Source organism: Zea mays, chromosome 2 (assembly GCF_902167145.1).
Source record: "Zea mays cultivar B73 chromosome 2, Zm-B73-REFERENCE-NAM-5.0, whole genome shotgun sequence".
Lineage (NCBI taxonomy): Eukaryota > Viridiplantae > Streptophyta > Magnoliopsida > Poales > Poaceae > Zea > Zea mays.
Genome location: NC_050097.1, coordinates 28,471,431 through 28,489,271, shown reverse-complemented (window position 1 = coordinate 28,489,271; position 17,841 = coordinate 28,471,431). Strand labels below are relative to the sequence as shown.

The window sequence follows — 17,841 nt, the reverse complement described above, 5'->3', positions numbered from 1 at the left end:
CTCTAGCGCGGGAAAGTCGGGTCTCTGTTGTGGTTACTTGCTCGACGTTGTTGGGCCGTCTGGGCTCGCACCGATCTGGCCTTGTGTCGATCTGCTTCACTTGTCATTCCTTCCCAGGCCCACGAAGAGATGACCTTACGATTTATTGGGCCATCGGGCCTTTCGTGAGGTCTTTTATCCTTCCAGTGGACCCGGGGGATATCTGTCCCCCACAACACTGGACTATCCGATGGTGCCCAGTCTGGCCCAACTTCTCCTGTTTTGTGGCAAACTTCCTTGGTTCTTTGTGGCTCAACTTGAAGAGTTCCCTAGCACTTAGATGACACATAATTAGCAACTAAATCAATTGACTAAGTGATAGAAATATACCTTTATCACTATGATCCATAGTAGTTTGCAATATGCTTAAACTCTGGACAAATGTCACTTTACTTGCACATAGAAGTTATTAGCCGAATAGTAGTGCAAGAGCCATAACATAAAGTAGGTATAACTTTTTTAACACTTCTCTGCAAACGGTATTAAACAGTGTCATCTATAGTTTTATGTCTCCTATTTTATATAATATACTGAGAGACAATCTAAAGAAGTGTAAGGGTTGATCCGTCGCTGGCCACTCTTGAAGCCATAAACACTCTTGCATATGTGCTAACCACACAAATGCGCTGATCCGTCGCTAGTTTGTCGATAGAGAGAGATGATTTACTACACACCAACTCTGTTTTTTAAAGATCCAAGGTGCTGTTTGGTTCAAAAAATGTAACGCAAATGGTAATGGTAATGGTTTCGGCTCGATTACTTGCGGTAACAAATTTGAATAGGCTGGTATCAAATTTTAGTGTGATATCTGATTACGGTTGGACTAAAACAAACATGATTTAACGTTATCCGTTACCCATTACGTTACAAATATGTGAACCAAACGGCACCCAAATCTTACTACATCTACGAAAAAGTCTGGATCTGGCAAACAAACCCGATATTTGTTTGCCGGGCCACCAAGGGTGCCTAGCAGAAATAGGTCGGTACCGGATGGCCCAGCCTAACATCCCAACAGGAACAGAGCATGCGGGGCGCCGGCGCCTTCATCTCCACTTGTCTAATGTGGAGCAGCAATCACGGCAGCCAAGTCGCGTCACTCAAACGGTCGAAGCCAGATCGCACGGCCCGGGGCATGATCCGTCTAGATTCGGATTCCTGACCGCCCCCCGTGTTCGTCGGCAGAAAAAATATACGGCCCCGATCCTGACGACCTGCTGGGCAGATTTGGCCTGTGGCTGTCTCTGGCAGCGGGCGAGCTTCGATGCGAGTGCGAGCACATGGAAAACGCCCGGCCGGCCGGGTAGCAGCTCGGCCGCACGGCACCCGGCAGCGCGTCGCGTCACTGTGTCAGCGCCGCCGGTCGCATCGCCGTCCTAGCTAGCCTGCGGCCTGCACTAGTACCACCAGCAGCCGTCGCTGTTTCGGCGCCCGGGCGGGTGCTCGTCGACAGAAATTCTCAGGACTGGAGAAGTGCAAGTGCCTTCCCTTTCACTTTCCGGCCTTGGTGAGCCAGCCGCTCAGGCCATCGTCTGCCAACCGTGCAGGAACGAAAACGCGCGTGCGGAGAGACGGAGACACGCTGCGACGCCACGCCCGGTTCCCTTCCAATAATCCACCCACGTTGGAATTGGGACGCCTGCTGGCTGCTGCTGCGGTCCTATCCTGCGCGCACTGTGCTTTCCGCGGCCGGTTCTGCCAGCCTTGTTGGTGCGGTGCGCGGGAGAGTGGAGATGCACCTTCTTCCGACCATGGCGGACCAAGTTGCTGTCGCCCGTCGGGGAGATGTGCTTGGGTTGGGTTGGGTGCATGCACGCATGTAAACCCTGTTGCGGCGACGGCGCGACGACGGCGACGCGCACGTTGCGGGAATCCCGTGCGGCGTTGGGGGAAGCGAACGGAGAGTTTGCCTTGGCTTGGCTCGTGTTCAGCGACGACGGAGACGGACAGTGCCGTCACTTGCGTGGTGGCTGCTGCCGACACTTGCTTTTGTTTTTCTCTTCATGTACTTATCGCCCGTGCCTCCTATGTTTACATCATTGTTACATGCATGCATGTACTTGACGGCGCTTCCTTCCTCAGCTGTAACAAAGTGTTACTCTCCATCTTAAAATATGTCTAGCGTTTCTTTTTTTAAATATCAACATGTACATATTTAAATAGTTTTATTATAAAATTACATGATATGATTTAATTAATGGTGTATATTTGATATTACAAATAATATTATTTTTTATGTATTAAACTAAATTTAAATTTTATTTGCTGCGCCAAATATGATATGTGCACTAAGTACAAAGAAACTTGCACTGGTGTTTTTTTAAACTGCCAATGCTAGGAGCTAGTAGACTAGCCAGTTCACCGTGTTTTTGCTACGGTTGTTATATATCATATAAATAGATATTAAAATATTTATTTAAATATAATTATTATTTATTTCTAAACACTAACTTACGCGTGGTCTGGTGGTTAGCGCCTAAATTTCTAGAGAGGGGGCTTGAGTTCTAGTGCTCACTTAGGCTAAGAAAACAGTTAGTTGAAGTCAATTTTCAATATAAGTTGAGATAATAAAACCGCCAGTGAAAATATTTTCTAGAAAACATAAAATTGGTTTCAACAATAGCAAAAGAAAAAATTTAAATTATGAGACAAAACAGTCCCATATGCCTATCTACCGGCGACTCTGTCGAAGTCGTGCCATTTTTCACTCAAAATATGTGTGCCTCACCCTCGCGTGTAGAATCTACCACTTCACCTACCACTTACTTTGCGTCTATATTGTTGTTTTGGCATCCACATATTAGAACAACACGAGTATAAATTGACTATTTAGGGTTATAAACAAATTAAAATAAAAAGTTGTCAACTATAAAGTTTCATAACCTTTTCAGTTCTATAACTTCTATTTTGGTACCTTTCCCATCCGAGGTTGTTTGCAAAATTTGCATTTTAAATTTAACAAATTTAGATGCAATTTTTGAAAGCCGAACTGATTTCAAATAAAAAAGGTGTTAAATACAAACTTTCTTATCTTTTAGAGATCTATAACTTTTATGTTGATTTCTTTCATACAATGTCATTTGAAAAACGTCGCGGATTTATAGTAGCAGTTTTCTTAAGGAATTGTATATAGAAATATGATTTCTACATACGTTTTTTAATAAGAACTCGTTATTAGAAATATCACTGACGCTTTATAACCAAATCCGCCTTTAAAAATTAAACTATGTCACAGCCTTAGAACTCTTTTCCACTAGTGGTGTATTTGTTTTGAGAAGTAGAGAGAGCATGTTGCATGCTCTAGCGAATTGCGCATGCCCTCTCATCTTTCGCGGACGACGGCCAACACTCATGTAGCGTAGTGGGCAGTGGCAAGCTCTCTCCCGGTGTCTAGACTATACATGCTTACTCCTTTCCGTTACTAAGATTTTCACCTGTATATATGGAGTTGATGAACCCAGTCTCTGAACCAGCACCGTGGAACGTACGATCATTCTCCTGCCGGCCGAGTTATACGCTGACGACTGAATCGTCATAATCCCTTGTCCAGAGCTAAGATCGTTTTGCTAGCACGGATCACAACCATTTTAGTCGTGAAGACAAAACAAAACGAAGAAGATACATAATGTACATGCATGTAATGTAACGATGGCAGGCCTGCATGCTAGCTATATCGCTACAAGACACTGTATAGTTGCACCACCAGCGGGTGGTCTCTCGTGATCTCGTCCACGAAGGACCTGACGTTCCGGTCGGCCCCGCGCCTCGCCTCCGGCGTCACGACGCGCTCCCGCAGCGCCCAGACCTTCTCCTGCAGGTGGCCGCCGTCGTCCATGACCCTCTCGACGCCGGCCCTGACGTCGTCGCGCATCATGCCGCCGAGCCTGAGCCCGATCTTCCACAGGCCGGTGATGTAGGCGCAGTTGATGAACTGGTCCCCGGAGACCGGGTAGCAGAGCAGGCGCACCCCGTGCTGGATGGCCTCGAGCGTGGAGTTCCATCCGCAGTGGGTGAGGTAGCAGCCGACGGCGGCGTGGCGGAGCACGTCCTGCTGCGGCGCCCAGTCGACCAGTTTGCCCCGGCCCGCCACGCGGCCCGCGAACCCGTCGGGGAGCCCCGCGCGCCAGGAGGGGTCGCGCTTGAGCGCCCAGAGGAACGGGCGGCCCGTGGCCTCGAGCCCCAGCGCCAGCTCGCGCACCTTGCCCGGCCCGATCGACCCCACCCAGCTGCCGAACGAGACGTACACCACCGACCGGGCGCGCTGCGCGTCCAGCCACCCGATGCACGTCGAGTCCGCGCGCCACATGCTGGGGCTCTTATTAATGTTGACGCACTGCTGCTGCTGCTTCGTGCGCTCGCCGATGCCGCCGGCCGGTAGCAGCGCCGCCCCGACGGGGATGACACGCGGGCCCTGCTGCCGGTGCGCGCCGTCGTCCTCGTCCTCGTCCCCAGCGGCGGCGGCGGCGGCGGCTGGACACCCGGCCTCGGCCGGGAAGGAGTTGACGAGCACCCAGCGGAGGCCCCGGGCGCGGTGCAAGGTCTGCAGCCAGAAGGCGAACCTGGACCTCCGGGTGGCCGAGTCGCCGACGAGCCACGGCAGCTCCTCGACGCGGAGCTCCACCTGCGCCGGCAGGATGTGGAGGCCCCGTACCGTCCGGGCGTCCTGTTCATCGCTGTCGGTCGACGACGACGAGATCGGCGTACCTTTCACGTCACAAGAAAAAGCAGCCAGCAGTTTTTTTTTTGTTTAGTGCATATGGTAACTGTGCTAGATTCCTGCCCTAGGTAGGTGCCCAAAGTACGCGTCCGTATGCGCTATGCGACGACGCGCTCGATCGCGAGATGATCCGCGCGCGCGCGCGCGTCGCGACGCACGCCCGCGCGTACGCGCGGCACGGATTGGCTCGGAGCTCGGAGCTAGCTATCACTCGTCACATCATATCGTCAGCCGCGCTGCCGCTAGTGGCAGTGGCAGCTCGATCCGATCAAACCCACCACCGACGGAGCTGCCGCTCGCTTTCTGGCTGCAATGTAATATCGTGTTCAGTTCTGGGCCAACGGCGTGTGGGGAGGGACGACGACCACTACAGGCCAACTTGTCGAGTTCCGTCCCTCCAGATGCACGAAAACACTGTACCATTATACTAGTATAGGAACAGAAAGATAACATATCCAGAACTCCCGATATATATATGTGGAAAAAAAATATACGTCGTGCAGTGCAGAGCACAGGACCACCTCATCTCTGCTGCGACTGCACGTGGCACGGGCCACGGCCCACGGCTGACTCCGATCAGTTTGTTTCAGCATCATGGCCACCGAGAACTGACCGAAGCACGCCTCTAAAGAGCTCATGAAGATATTTGACCTCGTTTTTTTTTATTTTCAGGGTGGAAAAAAGCTGAACGTGACTCCCGAATTATTCCTCGTTAATCCACTCTGGATCAACGTGCAGATGCCCTGCAGCAGCTGCTGCCACCTCGTGCCGGATCGGACCGGGGACTTTTCGAGCAGGAAAAAAAAAGAAAAGAAAAGAAAGTGCAAGGTAGAGAGGTAGGAGCACATCACGTGTCGACTGGCGCGGATGGGAGAAGTCAACTTTTTTTTCGCGAGATGCGTGTGATCCTGATCCTGCTGGGCCAAAACTGATCTCGGAGAGGCAGGCGAGGCGCATCTCAGAAATGGCGAGGATGGACGTGGCCGGGTCTGCGTCTGCCCCAGCCAGGCAAGGTGCAAGGAGACCCGGAGATGGATGGATAGATCTGATGACCCGATCCAGAGAGCTATGCAGTAGTCAGTGGTTGGATGGAGATCGCACAGGAAGGTGCCGACGCCAAAACTGGGAAAAAAAGGGGGGGGGGGGGGGGGGGGGGGAAGGCCCGCACCCCCTCCTCCGATCCGCTGTCGCACACAGACTTGGCTTAGCAATTCTGTTTTTGTTCATGCGACGCGGCCACTACACATGATCAAGGCATATATATATAAAGCTACTGTGTGATTAGGTGACGCAGCTGGCAGCAACATTATAAGATGTACGACCGCCACACTTCTATCGTCATCGCGCATGCTCTGACTGGACGTACCAGCAACGCTCTCAGCATTTGTTAATGCAGGAAAAAATATATATATTATGCATGGTGTGTGGAATGGCATGCAGTGGCCTACAGTATTTCTATGTTTTTTAGTAAAAGGTTACTGTAGGGTGTACCTACAATATATATAATGCATTTTACATACTCCTGTTTAGGGCTAAACAACCGGGCTTGCATGTGTAGGGCTAAGAAAGCAACGAAATACAAAGTTGTTCTCGTTAAGGCATAGCAACTTCCACCTGCTGTTTAGTCCGATATATATACGTACGCTCCTTTTATTTTTCGGTGAAAAGAGGCGTGGATAGACACTTGTGAGTTGTGACTGCTTTACGCTAGTTTGCGTTGTGCTGTCGGATAGATTCTGCCGGTGAGTGCAAATCCAAGGTGTAAATGAAAGATGGAACACTTTTATCTGAGGACATTTTTTTTGAAAAAAAACACACACACACAAAAGTGCAACTAACTGATATGGATGGTTGTACAAAAGTTTGAAGCAGGGAGTTTATCCTAAACAATGCATGGCGCCGTCGTATAGCATATGTGTTGAATCCATGCTGCTAATTAATATAGATCCAAATAGGTCTTTACTTGTTAACAGGTGTGTTGGAGGAAGTGTGATTCTCTCTCCTTTTTTAAAAAAAGTTAGTGTTATGCTACAATTAGCAGATTTAATTTAACCGAGCCAAAACCCAGACAATTCCAGAGGGATCTCGATCGACCAGCAGTTGCTGCATGAAAAACCCTATATATATAGTTCCGTGCGAAGCATGCATATGCATCAGGTCAAGCAAGGAGCTCAAATATCTTTTGGTTTACCCCATCATATCTCAAGGTCAACTCTGCCATGTTACATGTCCGGTGCAACAAGGATGCTGTAAATAAAGGAGCGTGCCGACGGTTAAGTTATCTCATACTGTACGGAGAGCAGTGTGGAGTACGTACCGGATTCCGAGATTAAACCCTTCTCGAGGAGCTCCGGGATGGCGGCGACGACGCGGTAGCAGGCGAGCATGGCGGGCCAGAAGCCGGCCGCGGGCACGCCGCAGCGCGCGGCGACGGGGACGGCCCACGACGCCAGCACGTCGACCACGACGCAGGCGACCGGCGGCCTGCGCGGCGACGTCAGCATGCGCTCCAGGTGCAGGGGCATGTGGTGCTCCATGGAATGCACGATGTCGCGGAACCCCGGGGTGTCGTCGTCGTCGCCAGCCGCGGCGTCCTGCTGGACGATATCGATGCCGCTGGGGATGGACGCCAGCGTGACGCCGACGACGCCGCCGCCACCGCAGGCAGCGACGATGCGTCGGTGGATGAAGTCCGGCAAGGCGACGGTGGGCGCCACGCCGTGCGCGGCGAGCACGCCCGCCAGCTGCAGCATGGGCGTGATGTGGCCTTGTGCCGGGAACGGCACGAGGAGCACGGCCGGGTATGCCACCGCCTCGGCCCCCATGCGCGCGCGCGGGACGACGGACGGGGTCTCGCGCGATCAGCTTCTGTGAACGAAGGCTACGTCGTCGTCTATACGTGTGTGCTGAGGCTTACATTCCTTTTCTTCTCCGATCCGTGGTCTCTGGCTCTGGGTGGGATTGCGCGAGGCAAAGAGACGCAGCGTCCGTGAGGTTTTATATAGCCGCCGCGGCGCGCTAGCTAGCTACTGGCTCGCCCACTGAGCTGCTTCACTCTTTCTGATGAGGGAGTTTACGTTACGCGCGCTGTCGATCGAGCTCGCATCGCATGTACTAGTGATAGTGCGGCGCCGTGTAGCACGCGGTCCGCGTGTCGTTCCCAGGTGATTGGGAGATTCGTCACGGGTTTTGGTGCACTTCGGTTTTGGTTCTGCAACGGCACAAAGAATCAAAGCCACGCGGTCGCGCGTCCCTCCGGTACGGCCGGCAAAACCACGCTCGCTCTTTTTTTCCCCTTTGGCGGATGGCCAAGACCACTTTTCGCATCGCCGCGCCGCCCGATCGATGGTTGTGTTTTCTAAGTTTTCTATGCTAATTTCTAAGCTTCAGTTTCCAAGCTATTTTACGACGACGACAGAATAGAAACAGCTTTACACTGTTTGATATGACTTCATGCATAATCTATTTTAGAAAAAACAATAAATATGTAGTCAATAGCATAGCTTTTGTGCGCGCATGAAGAAACAGCCAACCCAAAAGGCCGGCTAACGATCTACCAAACAACGCCTAAGATTGATCTGTCACCTTTACGCGAGACATTTTTTTTGCTACGAGATGTAACATGTTAATCAGACTAGCATAATCCATGTGTCAACGGTCTATAGAATTATAATGATGCCAAGATGTTTTAATATTTTCTTGTTAGTTTTCCTAATAAGAACCGATTATTTCTATTGCATCTTGCGTAAATATTAGTGTAGATGTTTTAAAATAATACTATCTCCATTCTTAAAAATTTATCGCCCACCAGTTCATTTTTGAACTAAATCACGATAAATAAAAAAAACAGAATAAGTATCAATAATAATATTTAGATTTTACAAAGCAATATTTTATTCGATTTGATTCACCTTGTGTGTGCATATACATCGTGTTTCTGTTCTGCATTTATGCGGGACGAACGAACAAGCATTTGTTTTCATTCAATCCATGTAAATCGGACGGAATTTGATGTGTTTAAATCTATAGTAAGTGTTTTTTTTCAATCACGTCTAATCAACGTGGAAGGGAAGTAACAGACCAAGACCTAAGGGCTCGTTCATTTCCTGCGGTTTGGACTATTACAGGCCTCGTTCCGGGTGGAACAAACTGGGCGGTTTCAAATTTGGTGTGATGCATTACATGTGTTCGTTTTGATTTGAATTGGAACAGAAAATGGTCCGGTTTGATTGTTTTCCGTCACTACACAACCCAACACCGATCCCTGCCTCATCCCCTCCGGATCGCATCCGACCACGATGTTGGCGGCACACGACGCGAACAAGCGGCGGCGTGGCAACATGAAGTGTTGGAGTGGCGGTGAAGTGACAGCGTGGAGGCGGCGCGTGGCCCCCGACGACGACGCTCCCCGTCGCCTTTTCACCGGTAAGGAGATGCTCTCTCTTCTCCTCTCTCATCCGTGTTCTTGATGTTATCGAGCTCCACGCCCCTGAGCTCGTAGCCGTAGCCCACATCTCATATGTCGAATCCCCTCCCTGCTAGAGTTCGTTTTGATCTAGATGCATCATCTTTGGGGTATTTTTCCCTCGACACAATATCTTTTGTTCTGGATGCATCATCTACCTGTTCATCATGGGCAGGAGACGTTGAGGTAAACTGGTTGAGTTCATATGTACCTGGTGAAGGAAGGCACTACTATTGTGGTGCTTAGTAGCTTTTTTTCAGGTGGTCAAATCACATGATGTTTTTATAAAGCAATATATTGTTTGAAATATATGCAAACATCCAAGCCTACAATTTTAATTGAAACTGTATGGAGATGTTGCTCGCTCCATCCTTAGGGCATGTACAGTGGAGAGACATCAAAACGGTTCTCCAAGCACAGGAGACAACTAAGAGACTCTATTCTACAGTGGAGTGTCTATAAACGTAGTCTATTAATAAATACAGAATTAAATGTATTTGTATAGCATCAGATCGATAGAACAGACGACAAATTCGTACAGTGGGAAGTGATGCGTCTGTTGCTACTTGGTTTACGACTCTATTTTTTTTTCAAATAACTCCTTAAACAGCTTAAGAGCCTCCACATTAAACACCACTGTACATGCCCTTATAGTGCGAAAGCGAAACCATCCTTTAAATTGTGTTTTTTATAATGTCTATTGGTGCATCATATTGTATTTTCAGAACATATATCAGTTGGTTAAAACATATATCTGTGATCCATGGTATATTGATTAAAACATATATCAGTTGTTTTTTGAACCGAGAGGAGAGCAGCAACTAGTTGCAATGTTTGGTAAAGAAGAACTGATGTTAGTTTTCCGGTGTTTGGACGAATCATCACCCAGTGACCTTGTGTACATCTCCGAACATGAGAGCAGAGAGAGCAAAGCTAGCAACTAGGTCTAGGTGCACTTGGTGCTCATGAACCGAGAGGAGAGCAACAACTAGCTCACTGGGTGGATGGCTTGATGCAGGATCTGAATGCTCATTCGGGGTAGTGTCTGGGCAATACAGAAGGTTAACTACTGCATGGAGCTACCGAACTACTGTACTCCACGGAACAAGTGATCCCAGGCTGCCGAACGGAGCTGGCGAAGACTGTCTCGTAGAATTATTCTGGCTGATACTGAATTCTGACCGGAACAATTGAAAGGACCGTATCCACTGAATCCTGATCTGGATCTGTTACTGGCCTGGATCAGGTCGCGGGCTGCGGATCATGCCTTAAAATTGAAAAGCCTAAGGTAAGGACTAGTTTGGACTCTAGGAACGAGTGAGATTGGAGTGGGTTGAGATGTATTAAGAAGAATTTAATCTATTAATGATTTAAATACACTGTAATCCCTTCAAAACACTCTAATTCCAAAATACCTAAACTAGGCATGAATGGATGCGTGACATTGCCGGCAGCCGCTGGATCACGGATCACCGCCCAGCTGCCCAGCCCCATCGGGTTGCGGTCGTGCGGGAGGAGCCTTTCGCTTTGCCAATGCCAGTCACCGGAGATTGCTGTAGTGTCGTTTATTCGTCTCCATGCAAAACCCTGATCATATATATAGGTTGCTGTAGCTGTAGCGTGCAGGCTAGCTACCAGCTGCGTCATGTTTGGTCTTTCGGAAGATATTAAACGTGCTTAAACGAAACAAACTTTTTGAACACTAGTGTATATATTGCTAAGGACAGGGTGCCTCGATCGAGACAGAGATAAGGCTGTTTCTCCGAGGTCTTGTTCGTTTGTGTCGAATTGCACCTGAAATCGTTCCAGCTAATCAAAAATTATATAAATTAGAGAAACAATCCGGTTATGAATCATTCCAACCCATTAATCCGGTACAAACAAAAAACGACTAAAAAAGAGAAAATAGCATACAACAAATTTTATCAATGGAGGAGTTCATTTCTAACCGCTTCTATCAACCGTAATAATTTGACCAAGTTAAGAGCATTTCCAAGGGCTTGTATTTGACTCTCTATCTACCTCTTTATAAATATTACACTCTATAGGTAGTATTTCATTACAACAAACTCTCCAACATACAAATTAGCTTGGCTAGCCGAAATAACTATCCAAATTTGGCTAGACAGGAGGCCATATTTAAAGAGTCAGATGGCTTGGTGAGTTTGGATAGTTAATCTGTTATAGAGTTATTTTTCTGTTAAATAACTAAATTTTAGCTTGACGATTTATTTGTCTAGTCTCTTGGAGATGCCCTAAGGGCATGTTTGGTGTGTGGCGTGTTTGGTTTGGCGTCACGCCACGCCTAAGTTGTGGCGGCCGAATCGACCGCCAGAACTGCGGCGGGAAAAGTGCGGCTGGTGACGACGGCTTAGGTCAGGTACCAAACACGCCCTTAGAAGGTATCAGCCAAACTTCAAGTATCTACTTGTCGGGGACCATAATTAGGGGTACCCTCAAGACTCCTAATTCTCGGCTGTTAACCCCCATCAGCACAAAGCTGCAAAGGTCTGATGGGTGCGACTAAGTCAGGGATCGGTCCATTCGAGGGACTCGATCACGCCTCGCCCGAGCCTAGCCTCGGGCAAGGGCAGCCGACCCCGGAGGATCTCCGTCTCGCCCGAGGCCCCCCTCCAGCGACGAACATACTTCCGGCTCGCCCGAGGCTCAGTCTTCGCCAAGAAGCAACCCTGGCCAAATCGCCACGCTAACCGACCAAATCGCAGGGGCATTTAATGCAAAGGTGGCCTGACACCTTTATCCTGACGCACGCCCTCCAGTCGACAGAGCCGAAGTGACCGCAGTCACTTCGCCGCTCCACTGACCGGCCTGACAGAAGGACAGCGCCGCCTACGCCGCTCCGACTGCTGTGCCACTCGACAGAGTGAGGCTGACCGACAGTCAGGCCCGACCTCAGGCACCATAGGAAACTCCGCTCCGCCCGACCCAGGGCTCGGACTCGGGCTCAGCCCCGGAAGACAGCGAACTCCGCTCCGCCCGACCCAGGGCTCGGACTCGGGCTCAGCCCCGGAAGACGGCGAACTCCGCTCCGCCCGACCCAGGGCTCGGACTCGGGCTCACCCCCGGAAGACGGCGAACTCCACTCCGCCCGACCCAGGGCTCGGACTCGGGCTCAACCCCGAAAGACGGCGAACTCCGCTTCGCCCGACCCCAGGGCTCGGACTCAGCCCTGGCCTCCGCCGACGGTCTCCGCCTCGCCCGACCCAGGGGCTCGGACTCGACCTCGGCCTCGGAAGACAGACTCGACCTCGACCTCGGAGAAGCCTCCACATCGCCCAACCTAAGGCACGGACCGACCACGTCAATAGGAGGCGCCATCATTACCCTACCCCAAGCTGACTCAAGCTACGAGGAACAAGACCGGCGTCCCATCTGGCTCGCTCCGCCAGACAAGTAATGATGACGCCCCGCACGCTCTATGACGGCAGCGGCTCACAGCCCCCTTACGGAAGCAAGAGGACGTCAGCAAGGACTCGACAGCCCCGACAGCTGTCCTTCCGCCAGGCTCTAGCGCTCCTCCGACGGCCACGACACCACACGAACCGGGTGCCAAAACCTCTCCGGCTGCCACGATGGCATGTACTTAGGGCGCTAGCTCTCCTCCGCTAGACACGTTAGCACTCTGCTACACCCCCCATTGTACACCTGGATCCTCTCCTTACGCCTATAAAAGGAAGGACCAGGGCCCTCTTACAGAGGGTTGGCCGCGCGGGGAAGAGGACGGGACAGGCGCTCGCGTGAGGCCGCTCGCTCCCCTCCCGCGTGGACGCTTGTAACCCCCTACTGCAAGCGCACCCGACCCGGGCGCGGGACAAACACGAAGGCCGCTGGATTCCCACCTCTCTCTCTCTCGCTCCGGCTGCCTTTTTTCCCCCCTTCGCGCTCTGTCTCGCGCCGACCCATCAAGGCTGGGGCACGCGGCGACATCTTCACTCGTCGGCCCAGGGACCCCCATGTCTCGAAACGCCGACAGTTGGCGCGCCAGGTAGGGGCCTGCTGCTTGTTGACGAACAGCTACCCGTCAAGCTCCAAATGGGCAGTCTCCAGCAACCTTTCCAGCCCGGGACGGTGCTCCGTTTCGGGAGTCTTGAGTTCATGTCCCTCGACGGCAGCTACGACATGATACTCCCGCCCCCGCCGTGCGGCAGCGACAATGCGGCCGACAGCCCGCCCGCCGGTGGTGGAATCGACGACGTCCTCCCCGCGTGGTGGAAGAACAACGTTCGAGCTCACCCCGCCCTCTCCCCCGTCGACGGAGGAGGAGGCGGGGCAACCAAGGCCAAGCAGGAGGCGGCAACTCGTCGGCTGTCGAGCGAGTCGACGGCACCGGCGCCCCAACGGGGGCACGTCGGGCATCGACCTCGCGTTTGAGACGAAGACGAGCGCCGTCTCCCCGCAATACGCCAATCCCAAGCAAACGGACGACGCCAGCACGCTCGCGAAAGGCTTGCTGGGCGTCACCCTCGTACCTGAGACGACGGTGCAGTCAGTCCCTGACGTGACTTCGTCACCGCCCGTCGACCAAGAGGTACCCACCGATTCCCATCTCACGCCCTTTGGATTCAGCCTCGACCCGCCAAGCGACTTCGCTTTGGCGGACGCTCTCGTAGAGGCGAGTCCAAACCCTCTGGGGTTTCGTATGCGGTCACCCTGGGACCGGCTGACGGACGTCTCGACCTACGGGCCCTCGGGGTCCGAGGAAGATGACGTGCCTGACTTCTGTTGGGATTTCTTCGGACTTGGTAACCCCAGTGCCATGCGAGACTTCATGACCGCATGCGACTACTGCCTTTCCGACTGTTCCGACGGTAGCTGCAACCTCGGCGACGAGGACTGCGGCCCAAGTCGTGAATGTTTCCACGTCGATCTAGGGGGTCCCTCCGAAGGCAACCATCTTGGTGTGCCGGAGAACGGTGATCTCCCTAGGACTGTGCCTCGCGTTGACATCCTATAGGAGCTAGCTATGGTCCCCGTTCAGGCGGGGGGTCATGACCCATAGCTCGAGCAAATCCGCGGGGTGCAGGCCAGGCTCGACGAGGGAGCAGGAACGCTTGAGCCGATCCGCCGGGACATCGGGCAGGAATGGGCGGGCCAACCTCCGGCCGGAGAAGTGCGCCATCTACCCCAGGGTATCCAGCACCGCATCACCGACGATGTCCGGGTGAGGCCGCCACACGCTTACAGTGGAGTCGGCCAGAACCTGGCTGCAGCAGCAATGCTTCTCCGCGCGATGCCGGAGCCATCGACCACCGAGGGGCGGCGGATTCAGGGAGAGCTCAAGAATCTCCAGGAGGGCGCCGCGATCCGACGGGCCGAAAGCTCCACCTCCCGAAGGCAGGGGTACCCCTCGGAACATCGCGCCGCGACTTCCCGATTCATGCGGGAAGCCTCGGTCCACACCGGGCGCACGCGCGACACAGCGCCTGCGGCCCCGGATCGCCTCAGCAATGAGCACCATCACCGCGACCGTCGGGCCCACCTCGACGAGAGGGTGCGCCGAGGCTACCACCCCAGGCGTGGGGGACGCTACGACAGCGGGGAGGATCGGAGTCCCTCGCCCGAACCACCCGGTTCGCAGGCTTTCAGCCGCGCCATACGACGGGCGTCGTTCTCGACCCGGTTCCGACCCCCGACTACTATCACAAAGTACTCGGGGGAGACGAGACCGGAACTGTGGCTCGCAGACTACCGGCTGGCCTGCCAACTGGGTGGAACGGACGATGACAACCTCATCATCCGCAACCTCCCCCTGTTCCTCTCCGACACCGCTCGCGCCTGGTTGGAGCACCTGCCTCCGGGGCAGATCTCCAACTGGGACGACCTGGTCCAAGCCTTCGCCGGGAATTTCCAGGGCACGTACGTGCGCCCCGGAAACTCCTGGGACCTCCGAAGCTGCCGACAGCAGCCGAGAGAGTCTCTCCGGGACTACATCCGGCGATTCTCGAAGCAGCGCACCGAGCTGCCCAACATCACCGATTCAGATGTCATCGGCGCGTTCTTCGCCGGCACCACTTGCCGCGACCTGGTCAGCAAGCTGGGTCGCAAAACCCCCACCAGGGCGAGCGAGCTAATGGACATCGCCACCAAGTTCGCCTCTGGCCAGGAGGCGGTTGAGGCTATCGTCCGGAAGGACAAGCAGCCCCAGGGCCGCCCACCAGAAGACGCCCCCGAGGCGTCAACTCAGCGTGGCGCCAAAAAGAAAGACAAGAAGAAGTCGCAAGCGAAACGCGACGCCGCCGACGCGGACCTTGTCTCCGTCGCCGAGTACAAGAACCCTCGGAAACCCCCCGGAGGTGCCAACCTCTTCGACAAGATGCTCAAGGAGCCGTGCCCCTATCATCAGGGACCCGTCAAGCACACCCTTGAGGAGTGCGCCATGCTTCGGCGCCACTTCCACAGGGCCGGACCACCCACGGAGGGTGGCAGGGCTCGCGACGACGACAAGAAGGAGGATCACCAGGCAGGAGAGTTCCCCGAGGTCCGCGACTGCTTCATGATCTACGGTGGGCAAGCGACAAACGCCTCGGCTCGGCACCGCAAGCAAGAGTGTCGGGAGGTTTGTTCGGTGAAGGTGGCGGCGCCAGTCTACCTAGACTAGTCTGACAAGCCCATCACCTTCGACCAAGCCGACCACCCCGACCACGTGCCGAGCCCGGGGAAATACCCGCTCATTGTCGACCCCATCATCGGCAACATCAGGCTCACCAAGGTCCTCATGGACGGAGGCAGCAGCCTCAACATCATCTACGCCGAGACCCTCGGGCTCCTGCGTGTTGATCTATCCTCGGTCCGGGCAGGCGCTGCGCCTTTCCACGGGATCATCCCCGGGAAGCGCGTCCAGCCCCTCGGACAACTCGGCCTTCCTGTCTGCTTCGGAACACCCTCCAACTTCTGAAGGGAGACCCTCACGTTCGAGGTGGTCGGGTTCCGAGGAACCTACCACGCAGTACTGGGGAGGCCATGCTACACGAAGTTCATGGCCCTCCCCAATTACACCTACCTCAAGCTCAAGATGCCGGACCCCAACGGGGTCATCACCGTCGGCCCCACGTACAAACACGCATTAGAATGCGACGTGGAGTGCGTGGAGTACGCCGAGGCCCTCATCGCCGACCTGGAGAGCCTCTCTAAGGAGGTGCCAGACGTGAAGTGCCAGACGTGAAGCGCCACGCCGGCAACTTCGAGCCAGCGGAGACGGTTAAGTCCGTCCCCCTCGACCCCAGCAGCGACGCCTCCAAGCAGATCCGGATCGGCTCCGAGCTCGATCCCAAACAGGAAGCAGTGCTTGTCGACTTTCTCCGCGTAAACGCCGACGTTTTCGCGTGGAGTCCCTCGGACATGCCCGGCATACCGAGGGATGTCGCCGAGCACTCGCTGGATATCCGAGCTGGAGCCCGACCCGTGAAGCAGCCTCTGCGCCAATTCGACGAAGAAAAGCGCAGAGCCATAGGCGAGGAGATCCACAAGCTAATGGCGGCAGGGTTCATCAAAGAGGTATTCCATCCCGAATGGCTTGCCAACCCTGTGCTTGTGAGAAAGAAAGGAGGGAAATGGCGGATGTGTGTAGACTACACTGGTCTAAACAAAGCATGTCCGAAGGTTCCCTACCCTCTGCCTCGCATCGATCAAATCGTGGATTCCACTGCTGGGTGCGAAACCTTGTCTTTCCTCGATGCCTACTCAAGGTATCACCAAATCAGGATGAAGGAGTCCGACCAGCTCGCGACTTCTTTCATCACACCCTTCGACATGTACTGCTATGTCACCATACCGTTCGGCTTGAGGAATGCGGGCGCGACGTACCAGCGGTGCATGAACCATGTGTTCGGCGAACACATTGGCTGGACAGTCGAGGCCTACGTCGATGACAACGTAGTCAAGACGAGGAAAGCCTCTGACCTCCTTTCCGACCTTGAAGTGACATTCCGATGTCTCAAGGCGAAAGGCGTGAAGCTTAATCCCGAGAAGTGTGTCTTTGGGGTTCCCCGAGGCATGCTCTTGGGGTTCATCGTCTCCGAGCGGGGCATCGAAGCCAACCCGGAGAAGATCGCGGCCATCACCAGCATGGGGCCCATCAAGGACTTGAAGGGCGTACAGAGAGTCACGGGATGTCTTGCGGCTCTGAGCCGCTTCATCTCACGCCCCGGCGAAAGAGGCCTGCCTCTGTACCGCCTCTTAAGGAAGGCTGAGTGCTTCACTTGGACCCCTGAGGCCGAGGAAGCCCTCGGGAACCTGAAGGCGCTCCTCACGAACGCGCCCATCTTGGTGCCCCCCGCTGCCGAAGAAGCCCTCTTGATCTACGTCGCCGCGACCACTCAGGTGGTTAGCGCCGCGATCGTGGTTGAGAGATGAGAAGAAGGGCATGCATTGCCCGTCCAGAGGCCAGTCTACTTCAATCAGCGAGGTACTGTCCGAGACCAAGATCCGCTACCCACAAGTTCAGAAGCTGCTGTACGCGGTGATCCTGACGCGGTGGAAGTTGCGACACTACTTCGAGTCTCATCCGATAACGGTGGTGTCATCCTTCCCCCTGGGGGAGATCATCCAGTGCCGAGAGGCCTCGGGTAGAATCACAAAGTGGGCGGTGGAAATTATGGGC

General features: G+C 53.7%; 1 protein-coding gene across 1 annotated transcript; it reads right to left on the bottom strand.

Moving 5' to 3' along the window:
- Nucleotides 1-3,588: 3,588 nt before the first annotated feature.
- LOC100192739 (silkless ears1) lies at nucleotides 3,589-7,720 on the bottom strand. The gene is made up of 2 exons (NM_001137938.1): nucleotides 7,074-7,720; nucleotides 3,589-4,743 (listed from the first exon to the last, which is right to left on the bottom strand). The coding sequence occupies exons 1-2, from the start codon at nucleotides 7,579-7,581 to the stop codon at nucleotides 3,716-3,718; spliced, it is 1,536 nt and encodes a 511-aa protein (NP_001131410.1). The 5' UTR covers nucleotides 7,582-7,720; the 3' UTR covers nucleotides 3,589-3,715.
- Nucleotides 7,721-17,841: the final 10,121 nt, after the last annotated feature.

Coding starts and splice junctions, on each gene's coding strand:
- LOC100192739 (NM_001137938.1), bottom strand. CDS start 7,581: ATGGGGGCCGAGGCGGTGGCATACCCGGCCGTGCTCCTCGTGCCGTTC. Junction 4,744..7,073: donor GGGTTTAATCTCGGAATCCG/GTACGTACTCCA, acceptor GTGACGTGAAAG/GTACGCCGATCTCGTCGTCG.